This window comes from Aquarana catesbeiana, linkage group LG09 (assembly GCF_042186555.1).
Source record: "Aquarana catesbeiana isolate 2022-GZ linkage group LG09, ASM4218655v1, whole genome shotgun sequence".
Taxonomy (NCBI): domain Eukaryota; kingdom Metazoa; phylum Chordata; class Amphibia; order Anura; family Ranidae; genus Aquarana; species Aquarana catesbeiana.
This window is the reverse complement of record NC_133332.1, coordinates 312,525,070-312,548,903: the sequence shown is the minus strand read 5'-3', so window position 1 is coordinate 312,548,903 and position 23,834 is coordinate 312,525,070. Positions and strand designations below refer to the sequence as shown.

Genomic DNA, 23,834 nt, shown 5'->3' with positions numbered 1-23,834 from the left:
TTTTAAACAAACAGATCCTTAACGTTCAGGCTGCTGTTGAAATTGAGAACTGTTTTGGATTTACCTAACTACAACATTAAGATTAAGATTGGCAGGAGCTTTTGTTTTTGGGAATTTTGGAAGACCGTCATGAATTTATCTGGCTAGTGTAGAGCTTAAGAGAGTTTCCGAAATGTAAATTGTTTGCAAAACGCTTATGTTTATTTTACTTTAACAAGATTATATGCTTTACGAATTTTGCTCCTGGAGCAACTAGAAATAACATTGAGCATATTCTTAGTGGGTCTAGAATTGACTGCGTTCTATTTTTTTTTTTTTTGAGATAGCTACAGTGGTCCAGTGGAATCACATCAAAGAACATGTTGTAATGTTATAAATGAACACATTCTAAAATATCTATGGAGTCTCATCCACTTTGCTATTCAAAAGTGGACACCATTAGGCTAATTGCGCTAATATTTTATATAATGTCATGTAAGCAGCAGGCACCTCAATGAGGTTGGAGTCAGGATCTTGAAGGCACTTTCCAAAGTTGTCCTGGAAAATTTGAGTTTGTATGTTTCATTTCTACTTCTCGTTTTATCTTCAGCTTTGGGATCTCCTCAAGGACTATCCTTCTCTGATATCACTGAGAAATCTGCCAAAGTTACCTGGCTAGCTCCAAGAATCCGGGTGAACAAATTCATCATCACATATGTTCCTGTGGCTGGAGGTAAGTTAAAGCATCTCAGTCACGGTTTCAGTTGTTGACTTATTTGATATATTAGATATAAAGCATACTCAGGCCAGGGTTGTCCAACGATTTTGACCTGGACCTATTGGGAAATAAATTATTTTTCCTGAGGCCAACATAACAGCATGTGTGTGGTAGTATGCTGCCATGGATTGGCGTCAGGAAAGGAAAATTACGGTAAATATTTGATACAATGTTCAGTTTTCCTGGCACCAACATGTCAGCATACTACTGCATGTATGCTGCCATGGATAGGCACCAGGAAAGTAAAATTACAGTAAGTATTTGATACAATTTTCTGTTTTCCTGGCGCCAACATGGCAGCATACTACTGCATGTATACTGCCATGAATTGGTACCAGGAAAGGAAAATTTCAGTAAATATTTGATACATTTTTTGTTTTCCTGATGCCAACATATCAGCATACTACCACATGTATGCTGCCATAGATTGGCGTCAGGAAAGGAAAATACGGGAGGTATTTGATCATTTTTTTGTTTTCCTGGGGCCAACATGGCAGCATACTACCACATGTATGCTGCCATGGATTGGCACCAGGAAAGGAAAATTTTGGTAAATATTTGATACAATTTTCCATTTTCCTGTTGCCAACATGACAGCATACTACCACATGTATGCTGCCATAGATTGGCGGCAGGAAAGGAAAAATATGGGAGGTATTTGATCAATTTTTTGTTTTCCTGGGGCCAACATGGCAGCTTAAATACCACATGTATCTTGCCATAGATTGGTGGCAGGAAAGGAAAATCAAAATCACATTAGGCATTTGATCAATTTTTTGTTTTCCTGGGGCCAACATGGCAGCATACTACCATATGTATGCTGCCATAGATTGGTGCCAGGAAAGGAAAATTTCGGTAAATATTTGATACAATTTTCCATTTTCCTGTTGCCAACATGACAGCATACTACCACATGTATGCTGCTATGGATTGGCGCCAGGGAAGGAAAATTACAGTAATTGTTTGATACAATTTTCCATTTTATTGCCGTCTTTTTCTCCACTGGGGAGAATGCTCTCTTTATCTGTCCTGGTGACCATGAAAGAAAGTGGTAGAAAATTTTACATTTTCACAGTGGTCACCAGAACAGGAGGCAACCAGATATCTTCCAATAGGAACACCTTCCAGTGACAACTGTCTAATGCCGCGTACACACGGTCGGAATTCCCGAAAACAAATGTTCGATGTGACCTTGTTGTCGGAAATTCCAACCGTGTGTAGGCTCCATCGGACATTTGCTGTCGGAATTTCCCACAACAGATGTTTGAGAGCTGGATCTCAAATTTTCTGACAGCAAAATCCGCTGTCGTAAATTCCGAACGTGTATAGACAATTCCGACGCACAAAATTCCATGCATGCTCGGAATCAAGCAGAAGAGCCGCACTGGCCAATGAACTTCATTTTTCTTGGCTCGTCGTACGTGTTGTACGTCACCGCGCTCTTGACGTTCGGAATTTCCAACAACATTTATGCAACCGTGTGTGTGCAAGACAAGTTTGAGCCAACATCCATCGGAAATAAATCCACGGATTGGTTGTCTGAAATTCCGATACGCGGTACGCGGTATAAGTGTTTGATGCAATTTTCCATTTTATTGCCGTCCTTTTCTCCACTGGGGAGATTCCTCTCTTTATTTGTCCCGGTGACCATGAAAGAAAGTGGTGGAAAATTTTACATTTTCACAGTGGTCACCAGAACAGGAGGCAACCAGATATCTTCCAATAGGGACACCTTCCAGTGACCACTGTCTAATGCCGCGTACACACGGTCGGAACTTCTGACAAAAAATGTTCGATGGGAACTTGTTGGCGGAAATTCGACCGTGTGTAGGCTCCATCGGACATTTTCCGTCTGAATTTCCGACAAACAAAATTTGAGATCTGGATCTCAAATTTTCCAAAAACAAAATCCGTTGTCACAAATTCCTATCGTTTGTACACAATTCCGACGCACAAAATTCCACGCATGCTTGCAATCAAGCAGAAGAGCCGCACTGGCTATTGAACTTCAATTTTCTCTGCTCGTCGTACGTCACCGCGTTCTTGACGTTCAGAATTTCCGACAACATTTGTGTGACCATGTGTATGCAAGACAAGTTTGAGCCAACATCCATCGAAAAAAAAACATGGATTTTGTTGTCGATATGTGCGATCGTGTGTACACGGCATAACGGATGAAATCTCCTCGCTTTAGAGAGATTTCCCCCGCTTCCTGTTGTGTTTTCCAGGACAGGAAGTGAAGGTAAATGCCTGGGACACAGGCAGAAAAAAAGTGCCTGACATGGCTTTACCACTTCCTACTCTGAAGAAAATGGCTCTAAAGAGAAACTACAGCCTTAAAATAAAAAAGCAGCTACAAATACAGTAGAGTAAGTTTCTTGTGGAGAACGGAGTCTAGCCCTGTCTTACCACATCCATTCCTTCTCACTACCACGGTTCCAGCAAGATCCTACATAAATTGTATAAGGCTGTGTGTATGGAGCCCTAACTGAATGATGGAACCAGTAAAGCCAACTTAAAAAACAAACAAAAAAAAAACTGTACAATATCCTTAAATTCTTTTTTTTTTTTTTAATTTGTTTATCAGGGGCCAGTAGCACAGTTGAAGTCGATGGATCAAGAACACAAACCACCTTGGTCAACCTGTTGCCGGGAGTTGAATACCTTGTAAGCATCGTGTCCGTGAAAGGAAGTGAACAAAGCCAACCCGCTTCTGGTTCTCTGACCACAGGTACGTAGCTCCTAAGGTCTTGTCCCTGAAGCTGTATTCGTTTTAGGCGCGTAAAAGAGAAGTTGATCATTTTGAAGAACTTTAGGAAGCCTTCTGAAATAGAAATATTGAGGATCACACATTTTAGGATGAAGTTCATAAATGGAACATCCATCCTGCTTTAAGATCAAGACAAGTAAAAATGAGTCATGTATCCCCTAATGTGAAGGAAGACAATATACTGGTGGCTACTTTAGTTTTAGAACCTCCTAAATACCACAGGAGGGTTTTTTATGTACCGGGGACTTTTGAGATGACAAAATTAGTGTATAAAAACATGAATCATATCAGAAATAAGATCTTTTATTCAAAATAGTACTTATTACTACATTAAATAGTGTTTTATGGTCCTTACAAGTACATATATCAACTGTTCAGGAATGTAAGACCCTCAACCACCCACCAGTCAGCAAACTTTGATGTCTTTACAATCCTGAACAAACATGTTACTTCTATAGAATTGAAGTTGATTCCTCCAGTGGGGTGAGGACAATTCGCAATTTCCCCCACCCATAGATCTGCTTCATTAGGAAATATAGCAAAGAGGTATAACGGGGTCCGGGTGATAGTAAGCATGCAGGAACCAGTTTGAATTGCCAAAGGATCACTGCAGGAGGTCCTCCACCAAACAGCCTTCTCAAAAGACTCCAATTTACACCCATGACTTTACAAGTTCTTTGCTCTCCTATATAGTAATAATTATGTGTATGTTGCCTAGTAGAGGGTTTATCCAGAGATTTACACAGTAACCTCCAGTATGTTCTTATTTTCACACATCTAAAAAGCGCAAACGTGTTGAAACACAACATAATAACGCCAAGCCATAAAATAAAGCTGTCCTCCAGGCAAACAGCTAAAGACATAGATGAAATACAAATAAGGGATCAGTTTTACCTGACAAGGGATTTGTATTCCTGTCAATCCTGTTCTGAGGTTTGCACAGCTCTGCCACACAGCACAGCCAGTCATATGGCACCACGTATGGTTAAAGAATTCCTCCCACTGATACCAATAATGGGGCATCAGCTAGCTTGCTTAGTAAGATTGGAGACTTATGATATAGCTAACAAAATGAGCTAGTTACAGTGCCTGTTAAGCAATGGGCAATAACCACAACAATCTTGGGTTAAACATTAGATCATACCCTAGTTAGTATAACTTATGAACGTCTTAGGATTCCTAGAACAGCCATTCTCAGCCAGGGTTCAGTGGAACATTATATTTTCTCCAGAGGTTGCTAGGGGTTCCTTGAGTTGTGGCTACTTGACCTCCCATTTGATGGTATCTGCATAGTGTCGGGGTCAACACCACTTGGCAGAACCAGCTGCATGACACCAGTTATCTTTTTAGTTGCCTGTATATTCCTCCCACTGACCACCAATGTAAGGAACATTCTTCCCACTGATGACCAATGTAAGGGACATTCTTCCCACCGACCACCAATGTAAGGAGCATTCTTCTCACTGATCACCAATGTAAGGAACATTCTTCCCACTGATCACCAATGTAAGGAACATTCTTCCCACTGATCACCAATGTAAGGAACATTCTTCTCACTGATCACCAATGTAAGGAACATTCTTCTCACTGATCACCAATGTAAGGAACATTCTTCCCACTGATCACCAATGTAAGGAACATTCTTCTCACTGATCACCAATGTAAGGAGCATTCTTCTCACTGATCACCAATGTAAGGAGCATTCTTCCCACTGATCACCAATGTAAGGGACATTCTTCTCACTGATCACCAATGTAAGGGACATTCTTCCCACTGATCACCAATGTAAGGAGCATTCTTCTCACTGATCACCAATGTAAGGAACATTCTTCCCACTGATCACCAATGTAAGGAACATTCTTCTCACTGATCACCAATGTAAGGAGCAGTCTTCCCACTGATCACCAATGTAAGGAACATTCTTCCCACTGGCCACCAATGTAAGGGACATTCTTCCCACTGGCCACCAATGTAAGGAACATTCTTCCCACTGACCACCAATGTAAGGAGCATTCTTCCCACTAATCTCCAACGTAAGAAACATTCTTCCCACTGATCACCAATGTAAGGAACATTCTTCCCACTGATCACCAATGTAAGGAACATTCTTCTCACTGATCACCAATGTAAGGAACATTCTTCTCACTGATCACCAATGTAAGGAGCATTCTTCTCACTGATCCCCAATGTAAGGAACATTCTTCCCACTGATCACCAATGTAAGGAACATTCTTCCCACTGACCACCAATGTAAGGAACATTCTTCCCACTGACCACCAATGTAAGGAACGTTCTTCCCACTGACATCCAATAAATTGGTTTTAGCAGGGGTTCCTTGAGACCTAAAAATTATTTCAAGAGTTCCTCTGAAATATAAAGTTTGAGAAAGGTTGCACTAGAACAGGGGTCTCCAAACTTTCTAAATGAAGGGCCAAGGGCTTAATACAAGCAAGCAAAGAGCCACAGCTTGGAGGCCACTGCCCTAGAACATAAAGACCATCTATTAGAAGTCAAAGAAATCTGTTTAAAATAATCATAAGGATATGAACATTTAACAATATTTGTTAAAGAACTGTCATAAACCTGCTCTGCCAAGAAAGAGACATTCACATTTTATTTAGTATTGGTGGCAATGCCTAACATGGGATATGTCTCTTATTTTTCAGCTCTTGACAGTCCATCAGCACTTCGTGCCGTCAATGTTACAGAGTCTGAGGCTCTAGCACTGTGGAAACCTTCTCTGGCCTCTGTGGACAATTATGTGATCTCCTACTCAGCAAAGAACGGTAAGTAGGTTCAACCTCTTCCCACCTGCAATCTGTTAATCATCGCCCTCCAGCACGATGCCCCATGCTGATGGTACACTTATAAAAATCATCCCCCTGTGAGAGCCAACAGCTGACCCCTCGTGTAGCTTCCAGCTCTTCTCCAGACCAGGTTAGGCCGACACCACAGAATACCAGGAGTTTGGGAGCAGAAGCTCCAGTAAACAGCCTGTGATTAACAACCTCAGATGTGCATGTTTCCCTATGAGACTGGGGGGGGGGGGGCGCGTGTCCCTTCCATCCACTCGGGTCTCAGATTACACTCAGCTCCCTGCTTTATGCTGTGTGGTGTGTGGTGGCAGATCCCCGCCTCCTGCCTTCTGAAGCTCAGAAATGCTTTGTAAATTCTGGACTTTAAACAGATGGACAGAAGAGCGGGTTCGCAGGTAAATAGGTACAACTTATGTAGGAGGATTTGTTTAATATCTGAGGTTAGTCACTTCACTGCGTATATGTAAGGGTCCCCCCCCCCCTTTACACAGCACACAGGAACAGAGCTGAGGCTGTCAATCACAGGCTGTGTACTGGAGCTCCCTCCCATGTCAACTTTTTTTCTCTTGGTGTCAGAAAGTTTGTCAGAAGCGACTCATGCTGATAGCAGAGGAAGGAGACAGCAGACAGAAAATATACTTAGTGCTCTGGACTGAGACAAGTACACACTATAGAGGGATATGCTTTCTTCATATTTCGTGTCTGAGGTTTACAACCTCTTTAACTGAGGCATGTGAATGCTGATTATTTTGGCCTGGGCATCCAGGCACCAGTGGCCTCCGGTCATGAACTGATTTATTCCAATGCATCATTATAAGGATGGCTTCCTTAAACAATATCCATCTCTTTTTTTATTGCAGCTCCTTCTATGGATGTGACAGTTTCAGGAAACATGGTGGAACACGATATTTTTGGACTTCAGCCGGCTACAGAATACACACTAAAAATCTACGCTGTTAGAGGGTCACTGAAAAGCAAGGAAATCTCTACAACCTTCACAACAGGTGAGGCCACAATGTAGAGCTGAACTTTGATTTTGATTTTTTTTTTCAAGTTTATGCTCTTAAAATAAATTTTGCATTTGTGAGACTTACTTACAGACATGGCTTTTTTTTCTAAGAGAATAGGTGTAGGCACTGCTCCCTTCTGAGTCACCCCTTGTCTCCGCCCCCTACCCACCTCCGAGCACCGTTCCTTGGCTCCACCGCTACCCACCTCTGAGCACCGTAACTTGGTTCCACCCTTACCTACCTCCTAGCACTGTAACTTGGTTCCACCCCTATCCACCTCTGAGCACCATTTCTTGGTTCCACCCCTATCTACCTCTGAGCACCGTTCCTTGGTTCCACCCCTACCCCACCTCTAAGCACTGTTCCAGGGTTCCACAATTACCTACTTCCGAGCACCGTTCCTTAGTTCCACCCCTACCCCAACTCTGAGCACCGTAACTTGGTTCCACTCCTACCCACCTCCATGCACCGTTCCTTGGTTCCACCCTTACCTACCTCCGAATACCGTAACTTAGTTCCACCCCTTCCCACCTATGAGCACCATTCCTTGGTTCCACCCTTACCTACCTCTGAGCACTGTTCCTTGGTTCCACCCCTACCCCACCTCTGAGCACCGTTCCTGGGTTCCACCATGACCTACTCCTGAGCACTGTGCCTTGGTTCCACCCCTACACCACCTCCGAGCATCATTCCTTGGTTCCACTCCTCACCCACCTCCGAGCACCATTCCTTGGTTCCACTCCTTACCCACCTCCGAGCACCATTCCTTGGTTCCACCCTTACCTACCTCTGAGCACTGTTCCTTGGTTCCACCCCTACCCCACCTCTGAGCACCGTTCCTGGGTTCCACCATGACCTACTTCTGAGCACTGTGCCTTGGTTCCACCCCTACACCACCTCCGAGCACCATAACTTGGTTCCACACCTACCCACCTCTGAGCACCATTCCTTGGTTCCACCCTTACTCACCACTGAGCACCATTCCTTAGTTCCACCCTTATTCACCTCAGAGCACCGTTCCTTGGTTCCACCCTTACCCACCTCTGAGCACCGTTCCTTGGTTCCACCCATACTCACCTCAGAGTACCGTTCCTTGGTTCCACCCCTACCCACCTCTGAGCACCATTCCTTGGTTCCACCCTTACTCACCTCAGAGCACCGTTCCTTGGTTCCACCTCTACCCACCTCTTAGCACCGTTCTTTGGTTCCACCCCTTACCCATCTCCCAGTACCGCCCCTTTTAGAGAATATAGAACCAAGTATCATTTTGTAAAGCTATGTATTTTGCATGGAATTGGTTAATGATAACAGGAAAAGCAGTAATATAGATCCAGCAATAATGAATTCCCAGCAGCCAGCAACATTAGACGCTTCCCTCAACAGTAAACCCTCCCAGCAATGATTGACCCCTTGCAACATAAGACCCACCCCAGCAACAATTGATCACCCACCAGCAACCATAGACCCCCCCACCAACAATAGACCTCCCTGCAAAAATATAATAACTCCAGCAACAACAGACCTCCCCAGCAACAACAGACCTCCCCAGCAACAATAGACCTCCCCAGCAACAACAGACCTCCCCAGCTACAATAGACCTCTCTGCAACAACAGACCTCCCCAGCAACAACAGACCTCCCCAGCTACAATAGACCTCTCTGCAACAATAGACCTCCCTGCAACAATAGATTCCCCAGCAGCCATCAACAAAGACTCCTCCCTCAACAGTAGATCCCTCCCAGCAACAATTGACCACCCCAGCAGCATAAGACCCACCCCCAGCAACAATAGGTCCACTACTAGCAAAAGAAGACCATCCCCTCCCCCCAGTGACTCAGCAGCTCAGCCCCCCTGCCCCCCTCTCAGCAGTGACTCAGTAGCTCACCCCCCCCCCCAGCAGTAAAACATCAGCTCAGTCCCCTTTGCCATTCCCCCTCTCTCCTCCAACCTCCCCAGCAGTGAATTATCAGCTTACAGTGATTCTAAAGGAAGGAATAAATAAAAAATAACAAACATGTTATACTTACCTGCTCTGTGTAATGGTTTTGCACAGAGCAGCCCAGATCTTATTCTTTTTGGGTCCCCCATCGGCAGTCCTGGCTCCTCCCCCCTTCTGAGTGTCCCCATAGCAAGCCTCTTGCTATGGGGGCCCTCCCAAGCCACGATCTGTGTGTCCATGCACATAGGGAGAGCTGTTCCGCCCCCTCCCCCACTCTGTCCTCCTTGGCTCACTGGCTGTGATTAACAGCAGCAAGAGCCAATGAGGAGAGAGAGAGAGACCCAGGAGAGCCGCTGCTCTCATGCACATCTCTGGATCGTGATGGGGCTCAGGTAAGTATAAGGGGGCTGGGGGGTAGAGGGGGGGAGTTGCACCCAGAAGTATTTTTACCTTCACGCTTGAAGGTAAAAAGCCTTGAGCCTTTAGAACCACTTAAACTTCTCCCTTCTCGCCCTCCCAGCAGTGATTTAGAAGCTCAGCTCCCCTTGCCCCCCTGCCCACCTCAACAGCAACTCAGCAGCTCAGCTCTCTCTGCTGCCCTTCCCAAACAATGACTTTAACAGCCCAGCTCACCCCTGTTCCCCCCTCCCAGCAGTGACTCAACAGCTTTCCAACTCTTCTAAATCTCTAATTGACACGTAGAGCACACTCTCTGGGAAGGGGGAGGGGGAGCAAATCGATCTGAGCTGCTGAGCGGAACAGCTTGAATAACTTTAGGGAATCGCAACGAAGGCAAACAACGCCGCAAATACTATAACTGTAATTATTTGTATCTTTCTAAGCCATCGCAGCAAGCTCCCATTCAGCTTAACTTGTTGCAAAACTTTTCCTCGATTGACGTCTCCACAGTACGCTGGTGAAATCGCTCATGTAGCAAGCAACACCACAAAATAAATATAAAAAAAAAAAATCAAAAATAAATTAAAAAAAAAAAAAATAAAATAAAATCAAAAAAGGTTGATAGCTCAACTAGACGATTTAACTGGCGGCTGGTGTTTTATTTGCCCTCCGCATTTCGTTTTTTTTTGTTGTCAAAAAAAGGAATTTATCTGTTTTGACGAGAAGCAAGAAGCAGGTTTTTACGCCGCGCCTCTTGATACCGTGATTGAGCTGGAGGGTTATTTTTGACAGAAACACATAAATGCACAAAACCAGGTGTCAACAAACGGAATCTGGAGGCATTAAAAAAAAAAAAAAGAAGGAGATTATCCTGGTTTGGCAGCTGAAAGTAAGCAAACCAGTAATTGTTTTCTCCGCACAAATACATTTAATGATTAATGGTTATACAAGGAAACAGCTCTTCAAAATAAAAAATCTTACAGCAACAGCCAGGCTTTTAAAGTAGGAAAAAAAAAAAAAAAAAAACAAATAAAAAAATAAAAATTAAAAAAATTGCTGGCGGATAGATAGTAATGGCGGAGGAGAATCTGTAGGCACGTTGTATCTAACGTGCAAGGGTGACGGGATGATTGAGATCCCATATGCATGTGCCGGAGTTGCATCATCCCTGCCCACGGTGCTGCAACAAGGTCATCTAGTGCTCAGGGTGAAGATGCCAAACTTCAGGCAATATGGTTGCAGCAGGTGCTGAAATAGTTCCAATGGTGGTGGCCAGGGCCACCAATAGGTCACCTCCTGTATAGGGCCCAGGCTCCATCGGTTTAGCAGGGGGGCTGTGGCCAGAGAGAGGATTCCTTAAGTACCTTGGGCACATGCACAGTAATTCCACGGGTCGTGGCTCCCAAAAGTTAAATAAAAGTTCCTGTGGGCCCCATCAGTTCAGCAGCAGGTGCCGAGACACAGAGAGGAGATTATTTACTTATTTGCAGGAGCAGGTGGAGTAACCCCCATGGTTATTCCATGTTGATGAGGACAAGGACCTCTTCCACACAACCCTGGTCCTGTGGTTGTGGGGAGGGGTCTGTAGGTGGTCCGGGATGTGGCTCCCAGAAGTTAAATAAAAATTCCTGTGGCCCCATCAGTTCAGCAGTGGGGACTGGGGCAGAGAGGGGACTATTTACTTAGTTTCAGGATCAGGTGGAGTAATCCCCAAAGCAGGGAAGACTACACCGTTGTGGGGGTCTGTGGAAGGGGGCGCCATGGCTCCCAGAAGTTAAATAAAAATTCCTGTGGATCTAGCAGTTCAGCACCGGAGAGAGAGAGAGAGGACTATTTACTTACTTCCAGGATCAGGTGGAAAAAATCCCCATGGCAGGGAAGATTACTCCATGTTGATGAGGACAAAGGCCTCTTCCCCACAACCCTGGCCCTGTGGTTGTGGGGGTCTGTGGGTGGGGGGCCTTGGGTCTTGGCTCCCAGAAGTTAGATAAAAGTTCCTGAGGCCCCATCAGTTTAGCAGTGGAGGCCAGGGACAGAGAAGGTATATTTTTTTATTTTCGAGAGCAGGTGTAGTCATCCCCATGGCAGAGAAGATTACTCCATGTTGATGAAGACAAGGGGCTCTTCCCCACAACCCTGGCCATGAAGTTGTGGGAAACTGGGGGGCCCTGGGCCATGGCTCACAGAAATTTAATAAAAGCGGGGCCGAGAGGGGACTATTTGCTTATTTTCAGGAGCCGGTAGAGTAATCCCCATGGCAGGAAAGATCACTCCATGTTGATGAGGACAAGAGCCTCTTCCCCAAAACCCTAGCCCTGTGGTTGTGGGGGTGTGTGGATTGGGGGGAGGCCCTGGGCCATGGCTCCCAGAAGTTAAATAACAATTCCTGGGGTCCCATCAGTTCAGTAGTGGGGGGCCGGGGACAAAAAGGAGATCACTTATTTTCAGGTGCAGGTGCAGTAATCCCTATGGCAGGGAAGATTACTCCATGTTGATGAGGACAAAGGCCTTTTTCCCACAACCATGGCTTTGTGGTTGTGGTGGTCTGTGGATGGGGGCCCCTGGGCCATGACTCCCAGAAGTTAAATAAAAATTCCTGTGGCCCCATCAGTTCAGAAGCAGGGGCCAGGGACAGAGAGGGGACTATTTACATATTTTCAGGAGCAGGTAGAGTAATCCCCTTGGCAGGGAAGATTACTCCATGTTGATGAGGACAAAATCCTCTTCCCCACAACCCTAGCCCTGTGGTTGTGGGAGTGTGTGGATGGGGGGAGGAGGCCCTGGACCATGGCTCCCAGAAGTTAAATAAAAATTCCTGGGGCCCCATCAGTTCAGTAGCAGGGGCCGGGGACAGAAAGGAGATTACTTATTTTCAGGTGCAGGTGCAGTAATCCCTATGGCAGGGAAGATTACTCCATGTTGATGAGGACAAAGGCCTTTTCCCCACAACCATGGCTCTGTGGTTGTGGGGGTCTGTGGATGGGGGCCCCTGGGCCATGACTCCCAGAAGTTAAATAAAAATTCCTGTGGCCCCATCAGTTCAGAAGCAGGGGCCAGGGACAGAGAAGGGACTATTTACATATTTTCAGGAGCAGGTGGAGTAATCCCCTTGGCAGGGAAGATTACTCCATGTTGATGAGGACAAGGACCTCTTCCCTACAACCCTGGCCCTGTGGTTGTAGCAGTTTGTGGGTGGGGGGCCTTGGGTTGTGGCTCCCAGAAGTTAAATACAGGTTCCTGAGGCCCCATCAGTTTAGCAGCGGAGGCCAGGGACAGAGAGGGACTATTTATTTATTTTTCGAGAGCAGGTGTAGTCATCACCATGGCAGAGAAGATTACACTATGTTGATGAAGCCAACAGGTTCTTCCCCACTACCCTGGCCGTGGAGTTGTAGGGAACTGGGCTTGGGGGGCCCTGGGCTGTGGCTCCTAGAAATTAAATAAAAGTTCCTAGGGCCCCATAAGTTCAGCAGCGGGGGCTGGGGCAGAGAGGGAACAATTTACTTATTTTCAGGAGCAGGTAGAGTAATCCCCATGGCAGAGAAGATTGCTCCATGTTAATGAGGGCAAGGGGCTCTTCCCCACAACCTTGACCCTGCAGTTGTGGGGGTTTGTGGAAGGGAGGCCCCTGGGCCATGGCTGCCAGAAGTTAAATAAAAGTTCCTGGGACCCCATCAGTTCAGCAGCAGGGGCTGGGCACAGAGAGGGGACTATTTACTTATTTTCAGGAGCAGGTGGAGTAATCCCCATGTCAGGGAAGATTACTCCATGTTGATCAGGACAAGGGCCTCTTTCCCACAACCCTGGCCCTGTGGTTGTGGGGATCTGTGGAAGGAGGGCCCCTAGGTCATGGCTCCCAGAAGTTAAATAAAAGTTCCTGGGGCCCAATTACTTCAGCAGCAAAAGCAGGGGACAAAGAGAAGACTATTTAAGGGATCTTTGCCAGGAAGGAAGTGAAATCATCCTCCTTCCTTGAAGGGTTTCAAAAGACATCAACCTTAAGTGGACCCACCTTCAACCTACCTACATCGGAACGCTCAAATTTGACCATAACTAGTCTTTTGCCATTTGTTGGTTTCTTGAATACAATATAATATAATATAATATACCTTTATTCTCTACATACTGATTAATATAATTTAAAAAAAAACCTTTATAACTGTTTCAATTCAATGTAGACACCTTTAGGTACAGTAAATAGGACGTATTCGATAACAAATATATTCTTTCTGATCCTACAGCATTGGATGGCCCTAGAGACCTAACTGCAAGTGAAATCCAGGCCGACTCAGCTCTGGTCACGTGGAGACCCCCAAGATCCATCATTACCGGTTTCTTGCTGACCTATGAGTCTGTAGATGGAACAGTCAAGGTAATTTAATGTTGTCCCTAAAATACCTTATCGTGCAGCTTTGATATGTTTTTTTCATAGTTTTACCTGCTCATCAAAAGGATGTTGTCAGGCAGTTATTTGAAAAATACTTAAATAGCTTGAAACACTAATACCACCAAAATAGCTTCAGAACTGTTAATTAATGTAGCAATGATTCATCCCAGAAGCACTTCTGCATTGATCTTCAGGCTCCTGTCCGAGATCAGAAACTCCGATAATGTGGGTGCGGTGATATTACTACACGCAATTTACTGTTTTCCACCCTACTTAAATATTTTTTGTGTTAGACTTTTGAATGTATACAAGAATAGTTGCTAAAACGAAGTCAATATTGCCACCTGGCCACCTTATCTGCAATAATGTAAATGTTTTTTTGCCCCGTAGCATCCTTCATTGCCAGGATTCCGGCAGCTATTGCCCCTTTGGATGCTCAGTTGCTAAGTTAGAAGCTAGTTTTGTCTATCATCCTCTGGTTCTAGGATATAGGTGCCTATTGACCCCTTGGGTCCTCAATCGCTTGGGCAGTTGCTTGAATGCAGGTGGGTATTCATACCTAGTGTCCTCTGTTGCTAGGACGCAGGCAGTTGACACCTAATTTCTTAATTGCTAGGACGTAGATGGCCGCTATTGCCACCTAGCTTCCTCCATTGCTAGAACACAGGCAGCTATTGCCCACTAGTGCCCCCAGTTTCTTTGATGTAGGTGGCTATCACTGCCTAGCATCCTCATTGGCTAGGGTGCAGGCAGCTATTGCCGTCTAGTGTCCTCCATTGCTTGGATGCAGGTGGCTGTTGTCACATAGCATCCTCTGTTACTAGGATACAGGTGTTTATTGTCACCTAGCGACCTCTGTTGCTTAATTGCTAGAATGTAGATGGCTTTTTCTACCTAGCATCCTCTGTTGCTAGTCATTGCCTCCCGGCCTCCTCAGTTGCTTGGTTGCAGGTGGCTACGACTGCCTCCTGTCCTCCTCTGCTAGGATGCAGGCAGCTATTGCCACCTGTTGTCCTCCATTGTTAGGACACTAGCTACACCCATAGGTGTGCGCAGCCTATTGCATTAGGGTGTGCATCCCAAACAGAAGCTCAAACACACGTGAATTACCACAGGGCCACCTGGACACCCTCACTACTTTTGCATTGCGAGCATATTATATGGACCCCCATAGTTTATCTGAGCATATACATGGATGGCCACGCCCAATGTGAGATACTGAGGATATCTAGCAGATACTACATCTTCTAGTCCATTGGCCCATTGATCTTCTAACTATATGTTGGCCTGACTCTAGTCCCTAGTATTTTGTGAATGGATCATATCCTGTGAATTACTAGCTGGCTTACATGAGGTATCAATATATACAGGGCTTTTTTTCTCAGAGAATAGGTGCAGGAACTCCCTCCTTCTGAGTCACCTCTTGTGTCCGCCTCCGAGCAACATTCCTTGGTTCCATCCCCTACCCACCCACGAGCACCATTCCTTGGTTCCATCCCCTACCCACCTCCGAGCACCATTCCTTGGTACCACTCCCTACTTTCCTACGAGCACCATTCCTTGGTTCCACTCCTTACCCACCTCCGAGCACCACTCCTTGGTTCCACCTCCGAGCACCATTCCTTGGTTCCACTCCTTACCCACCTCCGAGCGCCATTCCTTGGGTCCACTCCCTACCCACCTCCAAGCACCATTCCTTGGTTCCACTCCTTACCCACCTCCGAGCACCATTTCTTGGTTCCACTCCCTACCCACCTCCGAGCACCATTCCTTGGTTCCACTCCTTACCCACCTCCGAGCACCATTCCTTGGTTCCACTCCTTACCCACCTCCGAGCACCATTCCTTGGTTCCACTCCTTACCCACCTCCGAGCGCCATTCCTTGGTTCCACTCTTTACCCACCTCCGAGCACCATTCCTTGGTTCTACTCCTTACCCACCTCCGAGCACCATTCCCTGGTTCCACTCCTTACCCACCACCGAGCACCATTCCTTGGTTCTACTCCTTACCCACCTCCGAGCACCATTCCCTGGTTCCACTCCTTACCCACCTCCGAGCACCATTCCCTGGTTCCACTCCTTACCCACCTCCGAGCACCATTCCTTGCTTCCATCCCCTACCCACCTCCGAGCCCCATTCCTTAGTTCCCCCCCCTACCCACCTCTGAGCACCATTCCTTGGTTCCACTTGGTTCCAGAAACAATTGTTTCCCAGTAGCATAAGACCTCCCCCCCAGCAACAATAGATCCCCCACCAGCGACAACTAACCTCCCCAGCAACAATAGACCCTCCCCTGTAAAAATAGATCCCCTCCAGCAACAATAGATCCCCCAGCAGCCAGTATCAATAGACCTTCCAGTAAACCCCAGCACCCCTTGCCATTACATACATTCAGAGATAGAGGTGCCGGAACTGCTTTCCCCGCGTTCCTGCAGAAAAAAAGCCCTGAATATATATACAAGGTATATAATTTGTCTCTGGATTATTTTCTTCCTTCTGGATGTATAAGGGGTGCCTCCCAGGGGCTGTATTGTTTTGTCCCCCCCGCACTCAGCCCCTTTGTGGTTTCCTCGGCTTCTCCTTCCAGCCAACCTGATCTGCCTCCTGTCCTGATTGGCCAGGAGGAGAAGCCAGAGGACAATAGTGAATAATGATTCGCTAGTGTCACAGGTGGGTGGGTTCGGGGCACAGTACTCTGCGCCTCAAGCCCAACTTTTTTTCAAGCCAATTAGAGCCTGAGGCTCTAATCATGTGGCTTGAAAAAAAAAAACTCATAGAAACCTATGAGTCCAGTGCTCCGCATGCATCCCCGCATGCAAACTAGGGGACGGAACCCCTGCACCCCTTATGGACCGACCACTCCTGCCCAAAAGTACACAGTCACTTAGAATCAGTTCAGGATCATTACTCACAAGTCCCCAGGACAGCTGCTACCTTCCAGCTTCTTCTGGACTTGGCCTAGTGGGTGAGACAATCTTTCTCCACACCCAATCCCTTTCAATGAAATCCCACAGCCAGATCCTCAGGAGGATCACTCCAGGCCCTCAGGCCTGACACCGCTGAGGCCTCACCTACATAGTCCACAGGCTACCTAAGGCTTGGGAAGAGAGAGCAGTCTCTCCAGGGCTACAAACTATTTATCACCTCCCCAGCCACCTTTTGGACACTCCTCTGCAGGAATTTGCCAGGCCATGAAAAATGATCAGGCCAGTCAATTGAATCTCCCTCCCTATGTTCTGGAGGCTTCTTTCAGCGTCAGGGGGAAGCAATCAAACTCCCAGCCTGTGGAACCCTGAACAGAGCAGAACAAACAACTGTTGCTCCCTTGACTACAAAAGGAGCGAAAAACGAAATTTGCCTAGCATCCTATGCTAGGAGGGGGCTACATGATCATCTGTTACTAGGATGCAGGCATCTATTGCTGCCTAGTGTCCTCCATTGCTAGGATGCATGCAGTTGTTGCCCCCTAGCCTACTTAATCACTAGGATACTATTGTCATCTAGCAACCTCCATTGCTAGGATGCAGGTGGCCATTGCCACTTAGCATCCTCCTTTGCTACGACTTAGGAAGCTGTTGTACCCTAATAAATATGCTCCATATGCGGGACCTCAGAGATAAATTTTTCTATTCTTTGTTTTTTTTTTTTTTTTTTTTTTTTTTTTTTACAAATCTGGACACAGAACACGTTTATTTAGCTTTATGTGGGCCCGTTAGAAGAAATAAGCCTACGTTTATATCTGCAAAAATGTTCACCGATAAAAATGGGATGTGTGTACAAGCCATAAAAGTCACACCACTGATAGTTCACCTGTTCAGAAGTGTATGTTAAAAAAAAAAAAAAAAATCTATGGATGTCCTAGTAATGATTTCCATGCAGACCACTGGTAGCTTCTCTAAACATTTGCAGCAGACATGAACAGTAGTAGGAGGCTTGTTACTTCATGTGATGTCCCATTAATATGATATGTCATATGGTAAACATATGGAACAATTAGACCAGTGGACCAAGTTGCGAGGGTTTAATAGGTTTTTTTTTAGAAGGCTCTTGACTCAATGCCAAAAAACATATTTTCAAAGCCTCCCTAGAAAGAGAAGAACTCCGCAAAGCTTTTGATTGGCCGTCATCTGCTGCTGGGGAATGTTTGGAAATGATTTGTAAAAATTAACACCTCGCCATATTTCTATGTCAGTCTCAAAAGTCTTTTTGAAGTTTTTATGGTTGATTTATTATTATTATTTATTTTTTTTTTTTTTACATTTTTATAAGTTCCCTTTGGCTTCGTGGTAAAAGTATGTTAAACAGTTTCAAATTTTTTTTTAGAGCTTTTAGCATAATTATCCAAAGTTTACACAGAGTTATAGAGAATTCTTCAATGTCTGGGCCTTTATTTAATAAAGGAAAGAAAGATGGGAAAAGTGCAGTAACCCATAGTAACCTGAACGTTAACCTCTGTGAGGAACCGCCATGGTGAAAGTTGATATCCAAGTGAACTTGTTGCACAATTTTTCATTCTAGAAAATAGGAGGCGACAGATTGGTCCCATATGTTCTTCAAGCTTTTACGTAAACCCAATCACTGAACCCTTGAAAAAGCTTTTACGTGTTATTCCAAAGTAATTTTTTTAAAATATTTTAATTATACGTAAACCAAAAATCTATTTTTCAGTACGTTTGGCAACACTCATCAAGGGCTTGTTTGATGATGCTTGTCAAGGGATTTCAGTGGAGGCTAAAAGTGGCCATATATTACGCTTGGTCCACTGTTGGTACAATGAGGAAGCCTGCCCTGGGTTTCGAGTTATATATGTGTTAACATGGAATTCTAAAGGTCTTTTTTTTTTTTAATTATTCAAGTATACGTAAACCAAAAATCACTTTTTCAGTACATTTGACAACATTCTTCAAGGGCTTTCAGTGGAGACTACAAGTGGCCATATATTATGCTTGGTCCACTGTTGGCACAACGAGGAAGCCCACCCTGGGTTTTGGGTTATATATGTTTTAACATAAAATTCCAGTCTTTTTTTGCACTTACGGTATTTACATATACGTAAACCAAAAATCTATTTTTCAGTAAGTTTGGCAACACTCATCAAGGGCTTTCAGTAGAGAGTACAAGTGGCCATATATTATGCTTGGTCCACTGTTGGCACAATGAGGAAGCCTGCCTTTGGTTTTGAGTTATATATGTGTTAACATGGAATTTCAAAAGTCTTTTTTTTTTTTAAATTATTCAAGTATACAGTACGTAAACCCAAAATCAATTTTTCAGTACGTTTGACAACACTCATTAAGGGCTTTCAGTGGAGACTATAAGTGGCCGTATATTATGCTTGGTCCACTTTTGGCACAATGAGGAAGCCCTCCCTGGGTTTTGGGTTATATTTGTATTAACACGTAATTCCAAAAGTCTTTTGTTTTTATTATTTAAGTATACGTCAACCAAAAATCTATTTTTCAGTAGGTTTGACAACACTCATCAAGGGCTTCCAGTGTAGGCTACAAGCGGCCATATATTATGCTTGTTCCACTGTTGGCCCAATGAGGAATCCTGGCCTGGGTTTTGGTTTATATATATTTTAGCACGTAATTCCAAAAGTCTTTTCTTTTTAATTATCCAAGTATATGTAAACCAAAAAGTTTATTTTTCAGTATGTTTGACAACATTGATCAAGGGCTTTCAGTAGAGACGACAAATAGCCATATATTATGCTTGGTCCACTGCTGGCACAATGAGGAAGCCTGCCTCTGGTTTTGGGTTATATATTTTTTAATATGTAATTCCAAAAGTCTTTTTTTTTTTTTTTTATATTTAAGCATTTGTAAACCAAAAATCTATTTTTCAATATGTTTGACAACACTCATCAAGGGCTTCCAGTGGAAACCAGAGGTTATATATTACGCTTGTTCCACTGTTGGCACCATGAGGATTTTGGGTAGATTGACCTTTCAAAGAAAAATTGTCTCCTTTGACTTGGCTTGGCTTGCTATATCTTTCATTCCGTTGCAACACTTTTTATTGTTTTTAATAAAGAGGTATTACAAACATATGTTTCTTGGGCCTCCATAATTTGATAGTTAGGCTGAAAAAAAGACACAAGTCTATCTAGTTCAACCAATAGAAAAAAAAATCAATGGAAAACCTTTATATACACAATCCTATACACATGAATGATCCACAAGAAGGCAAAAAAAACTTGCTCCACCAGGGAAAAAATAAATTCCTTCCTGATCCCCCAGAAGTTTATCAAATATTCCATGGATCGACAATCTCTGGCATTATTACCTTATTATTAACATTATTAAATGTTAATATCCAGTTATATTTTGTGCATTTAGGAATGCATCCCTCCCTTTTGTAAAACAATCTACTGAGCTGGCCAGAATCAGCTCTTGAGGGAATCTATTTCAGATTTTCACAGCTCCTACTGAAGAAGCTTTTCCGTATGTGAAGGTTAAATCTCTTTTCCTCCAGACGTAGAGTGCCTCCTTGTCCTTTGCAATGACCTGAAAGGGGATAACTCTACACCAAGTTAACCATATGAACCACTTATGTATTATACATAGTGGTGAAATCCCCCCTTATGTATTTAGACATGGTGATCATATCCCCCTTATGTATTTAGACATTGTGATTATATCCCCCCTTATGTATTTAGACATGGTGGTCATATTCCCCCTTATGTATTTATACATGGTGATCATATCCCCCCTTATGTATTTAGACATTGTGATTATATCCCCCCTTATGTATTTATACATGGTGATCATATCCCCCCTTATGTATTTATACATGGTGATCATATCCCCCCCTTACGTATTTATACATGGTGATCATATCCCCCTTAATCGGATTCAAAACAGGAGTACATTCAGTTCAGCTAATCTTTCCTCATTGCCAAGGTCCTCCATGTCTCTTTTCAGTAGTTTAGTTGCCCTTCTCTGCGCTTTCTTCAGTTTCTCCCAGTTATGCATAACATTAGCTTACTAAATAGAGGCTATATATATATATATATATATAAAATCAGACCATGCGGTCAATTGAGTAGACCCAGTAGGGGGCAGCTCTAAGGCCAGAGAGTCCACATCAGACACTCCACCCCCAGAGCATGTTCAGCCCTTGGGCCACACAGCACCATTGGTTGGCCTACTGGCACCATAACAACCAATGATGCTCGTTTGGCCCAAGTCGCCAGCGTCTTAGCAACCAATGATAATATTCAGCCCTGGCCGCCAGTGTCCTAGATTGTGTGTGGCCTAAGCCACCAGCATCCTAGCAATGACTGACAGAAGGGGGGCTGCAAAAATGGCTACCTCAGGGGGCATCCACCCCCAAAACGACCTGTGTACAGTATAATGGAGAGCCATCAAGTGGATCTAAGTTCCAAATAGTATAATCCGTATTTCAAAGGTCCACTACTTTTTTGTGGAGATGCGAAGCATGTTAATGGTACCCAATGGCACATTAACCAAAGAACCAAAGGTCAATTTTCCAACCTAGTCTATTTTTTTCAGTCTATGGAAATATATCCTGAAATAAACTGAGTATTGCATAATTTTTTTACTGTCTAATTATTGATTTTTTTTTTCCTTTTTACAGGAGGTTGAACTGGGGCCTGATGCCACTTCATACAGATTGCTAGAGCTCAGCCCATCTGCACAGTACACTGTAAGACTGCAGTCAATAAATGGAAATATCAAGAGTAAATTCATCCAAACAGAATTCACAACAAGTAAGAGCTGTACTATTTTTGATGTATTATAATCCGTTAAGTCGGTTCTCATGCACACACCCACATATGAAGATACATGTAATAGTCAAAGAAGTAAATGAAGTAGGACGGGTTTCATGGGACCAACAAGACTACACATGTATGGGCTGTGACATGGATCTGTGAACTGGAATTCTCATTTTAATAAAAAGTGATTAGTGTGTGTTCAGCCAACTCTTTTTTTTTTTTTTTTTGGTAGTGTGGAAAAAAATTAGAACTACTATCGGTTTTTACTAGTAGAGAGATATTCCTGTCCTTCATGAATGTCATGTCCTGGTGATAACTTTATGTCACGGAGAACTTCATGTCCTGGTGACAGCTTCATGTCGTGGAGAAATTCATGTTATGGAGAACTTCAGAACTTCATGTCCTGGTGACAACTTTATGTCCTGGAGAAGTTCAGAACTTCATGTCCTGGTGACAACTTCATGTCCTGGAGAACTTCAGAACTTCATGTCCTGGTGACAACTTCATGTCCTGGAGAGCTTCAGAACTTCATCTCCTGGTGACAATGCCATGTCCTGGAGAACTTCAGAACTTTATGTCCTGTGACATCGTTTCACTAAACAGGAAATGCGGGAAGAATCCCCAACGGTAGCATGGTAAAAAATTTGAACTACTATTGGGTTTATACTAGTAGAAAGATATTCCTGTCCTTCATGAATGCCGTGTCCTGGTGACAACTTCATGTCATGGAGAACTTTATGTCATAGAGAACTTTAGTTCTTTATGTTCTGGTGACAGCTTCATGTCCTGGAGAACTTCATGTCCTGAAGTACTTCAGAACTTCATGTTCCGGTGACAGCTTCATGCCCTGGAGAAGTTCAGAACTTCATCTCCTCGTGACAACTTCATGTCCTCGAGAACTTTAGAACTTCATGTCCTGGTGACAACTTCATGTCCTGGAGAACTTCAGAACTTCATGTCCTCATGACAACATGTCCCAGTGACATCAGTTTCAAACAGGAACTGAAAGAAGAATCTCCAAAAATCTAGCAGGCTAAAAGGCCTGCTAGATTTTTTTATATTGCTACCTGTTTCTGTGTTGGAGATTTTCCCTTATTCCCTGTCCTACACAGGAAGTAAATGGAACCCAGGATAGCAGTAAAAATCTGACATGGGTTCTAACCCTTCTCCACTCTATCCAAAACTAAATACACAAGTCTTGGCTGTCCATACACAATTTTTGGTTGTCATAGGAGGGCAAGCCTGTCGCTATAAACTGTAGATGGTGGGAGATCTAGCTCTGGCAAAAATATACAATGTGATCAGGGATACCATTGTATGACCCTTAGATAGGAGTGGGGCAGGGTTTGGCACTTCTCAGTCGGGGGAATAGGTGTGTGTTTGGGGGGAGTTGTGGGGCGGTGGTTTAGTCATAGCCAGGGGAGATAGGACAATTTTATTGCCCCAGTGGCAAGGGAGGGCCCCTTTTGGAAGGATGCGATAGACCCTCCATGTGACTTCCCCTTCTGGAGAAGACCTCTATTTTTCTTCCCAGGGAAGGGGAGCCAGAAAATTTGGAGAACCAGAGTGGCCCATTAACGGGAGTGCAGCAGGGTTTGGCACATATCAGTCAGGGGAATAGATGTGTGTTTGGGGGACTCGTGGGATGGTGAATTAGTCAGAGTGAGGGGAGAGAGGACAGTCTTATTGCCCCAATGGGAGGGAGGGCCCCTCTGGGAGGATGTGATAGACCCACCATATGGCTCCCCTTTAAGGAGAAATCCCCTATTTTTCTTCCCAGGGAAGGGAAGCCAGGAAATTTGGAGAACCAGCATGGCCCATTAGATAGGAGTAGGCATGGTTTGGCACCTTTCAGTCGGGGGAATAGATGTGTGTTTGGGGGGAGCCATGGGGTAGGGGTTTAGTCAGTCAGAGGAGAGAGGACTGTTTTATTGCCCCACTGGCAAGGGAGGGTTCCTTTTGGGAAGATGTGATAGACCCACCATGTAGCTTCCCCTTCAGGAGAAGGCCCTTT

The 23,834-nt window shown here is 44.4% G+C and overlaps 1 protein-coding gene across 2 annotated transcripts in view; it reads left to right on the top strand.

The window, feature by feature from the left end:
* TNC (tenascin C) overlaps positions 1-23,834 on the top strand; it is a 192,593-nt gene that overhangs the window by 132,661 nt on the left and 36,098 nt on the right. For both annotated transcript variants that reach the window (XM_073600686.1, XM_073600687.1), the window contains 6 exons: positions 590-712; positions 3,345-3,488; positions 6,194-6,313; positions 7,204-7,347; positions 13,933-14,063; positions 21,682-21,814. In XM_073600686.1, the coding sequence (XP_073456787.1) occupies positions 590-712; positions 3,345-3,488; positions 6,194-6,313; positions 7,204-7,347; positions 13,933-14,063; positions 21,682-21,814 (795 nt within the window). The remainder of the gene's footprint in view (positions 1-589; positions 713-3,344; positions 3,489-6,193; positions 6,314-7,203; positions 7,348-13,932; positions 14,064-21,681; positions 21,815-23,834) is intronic.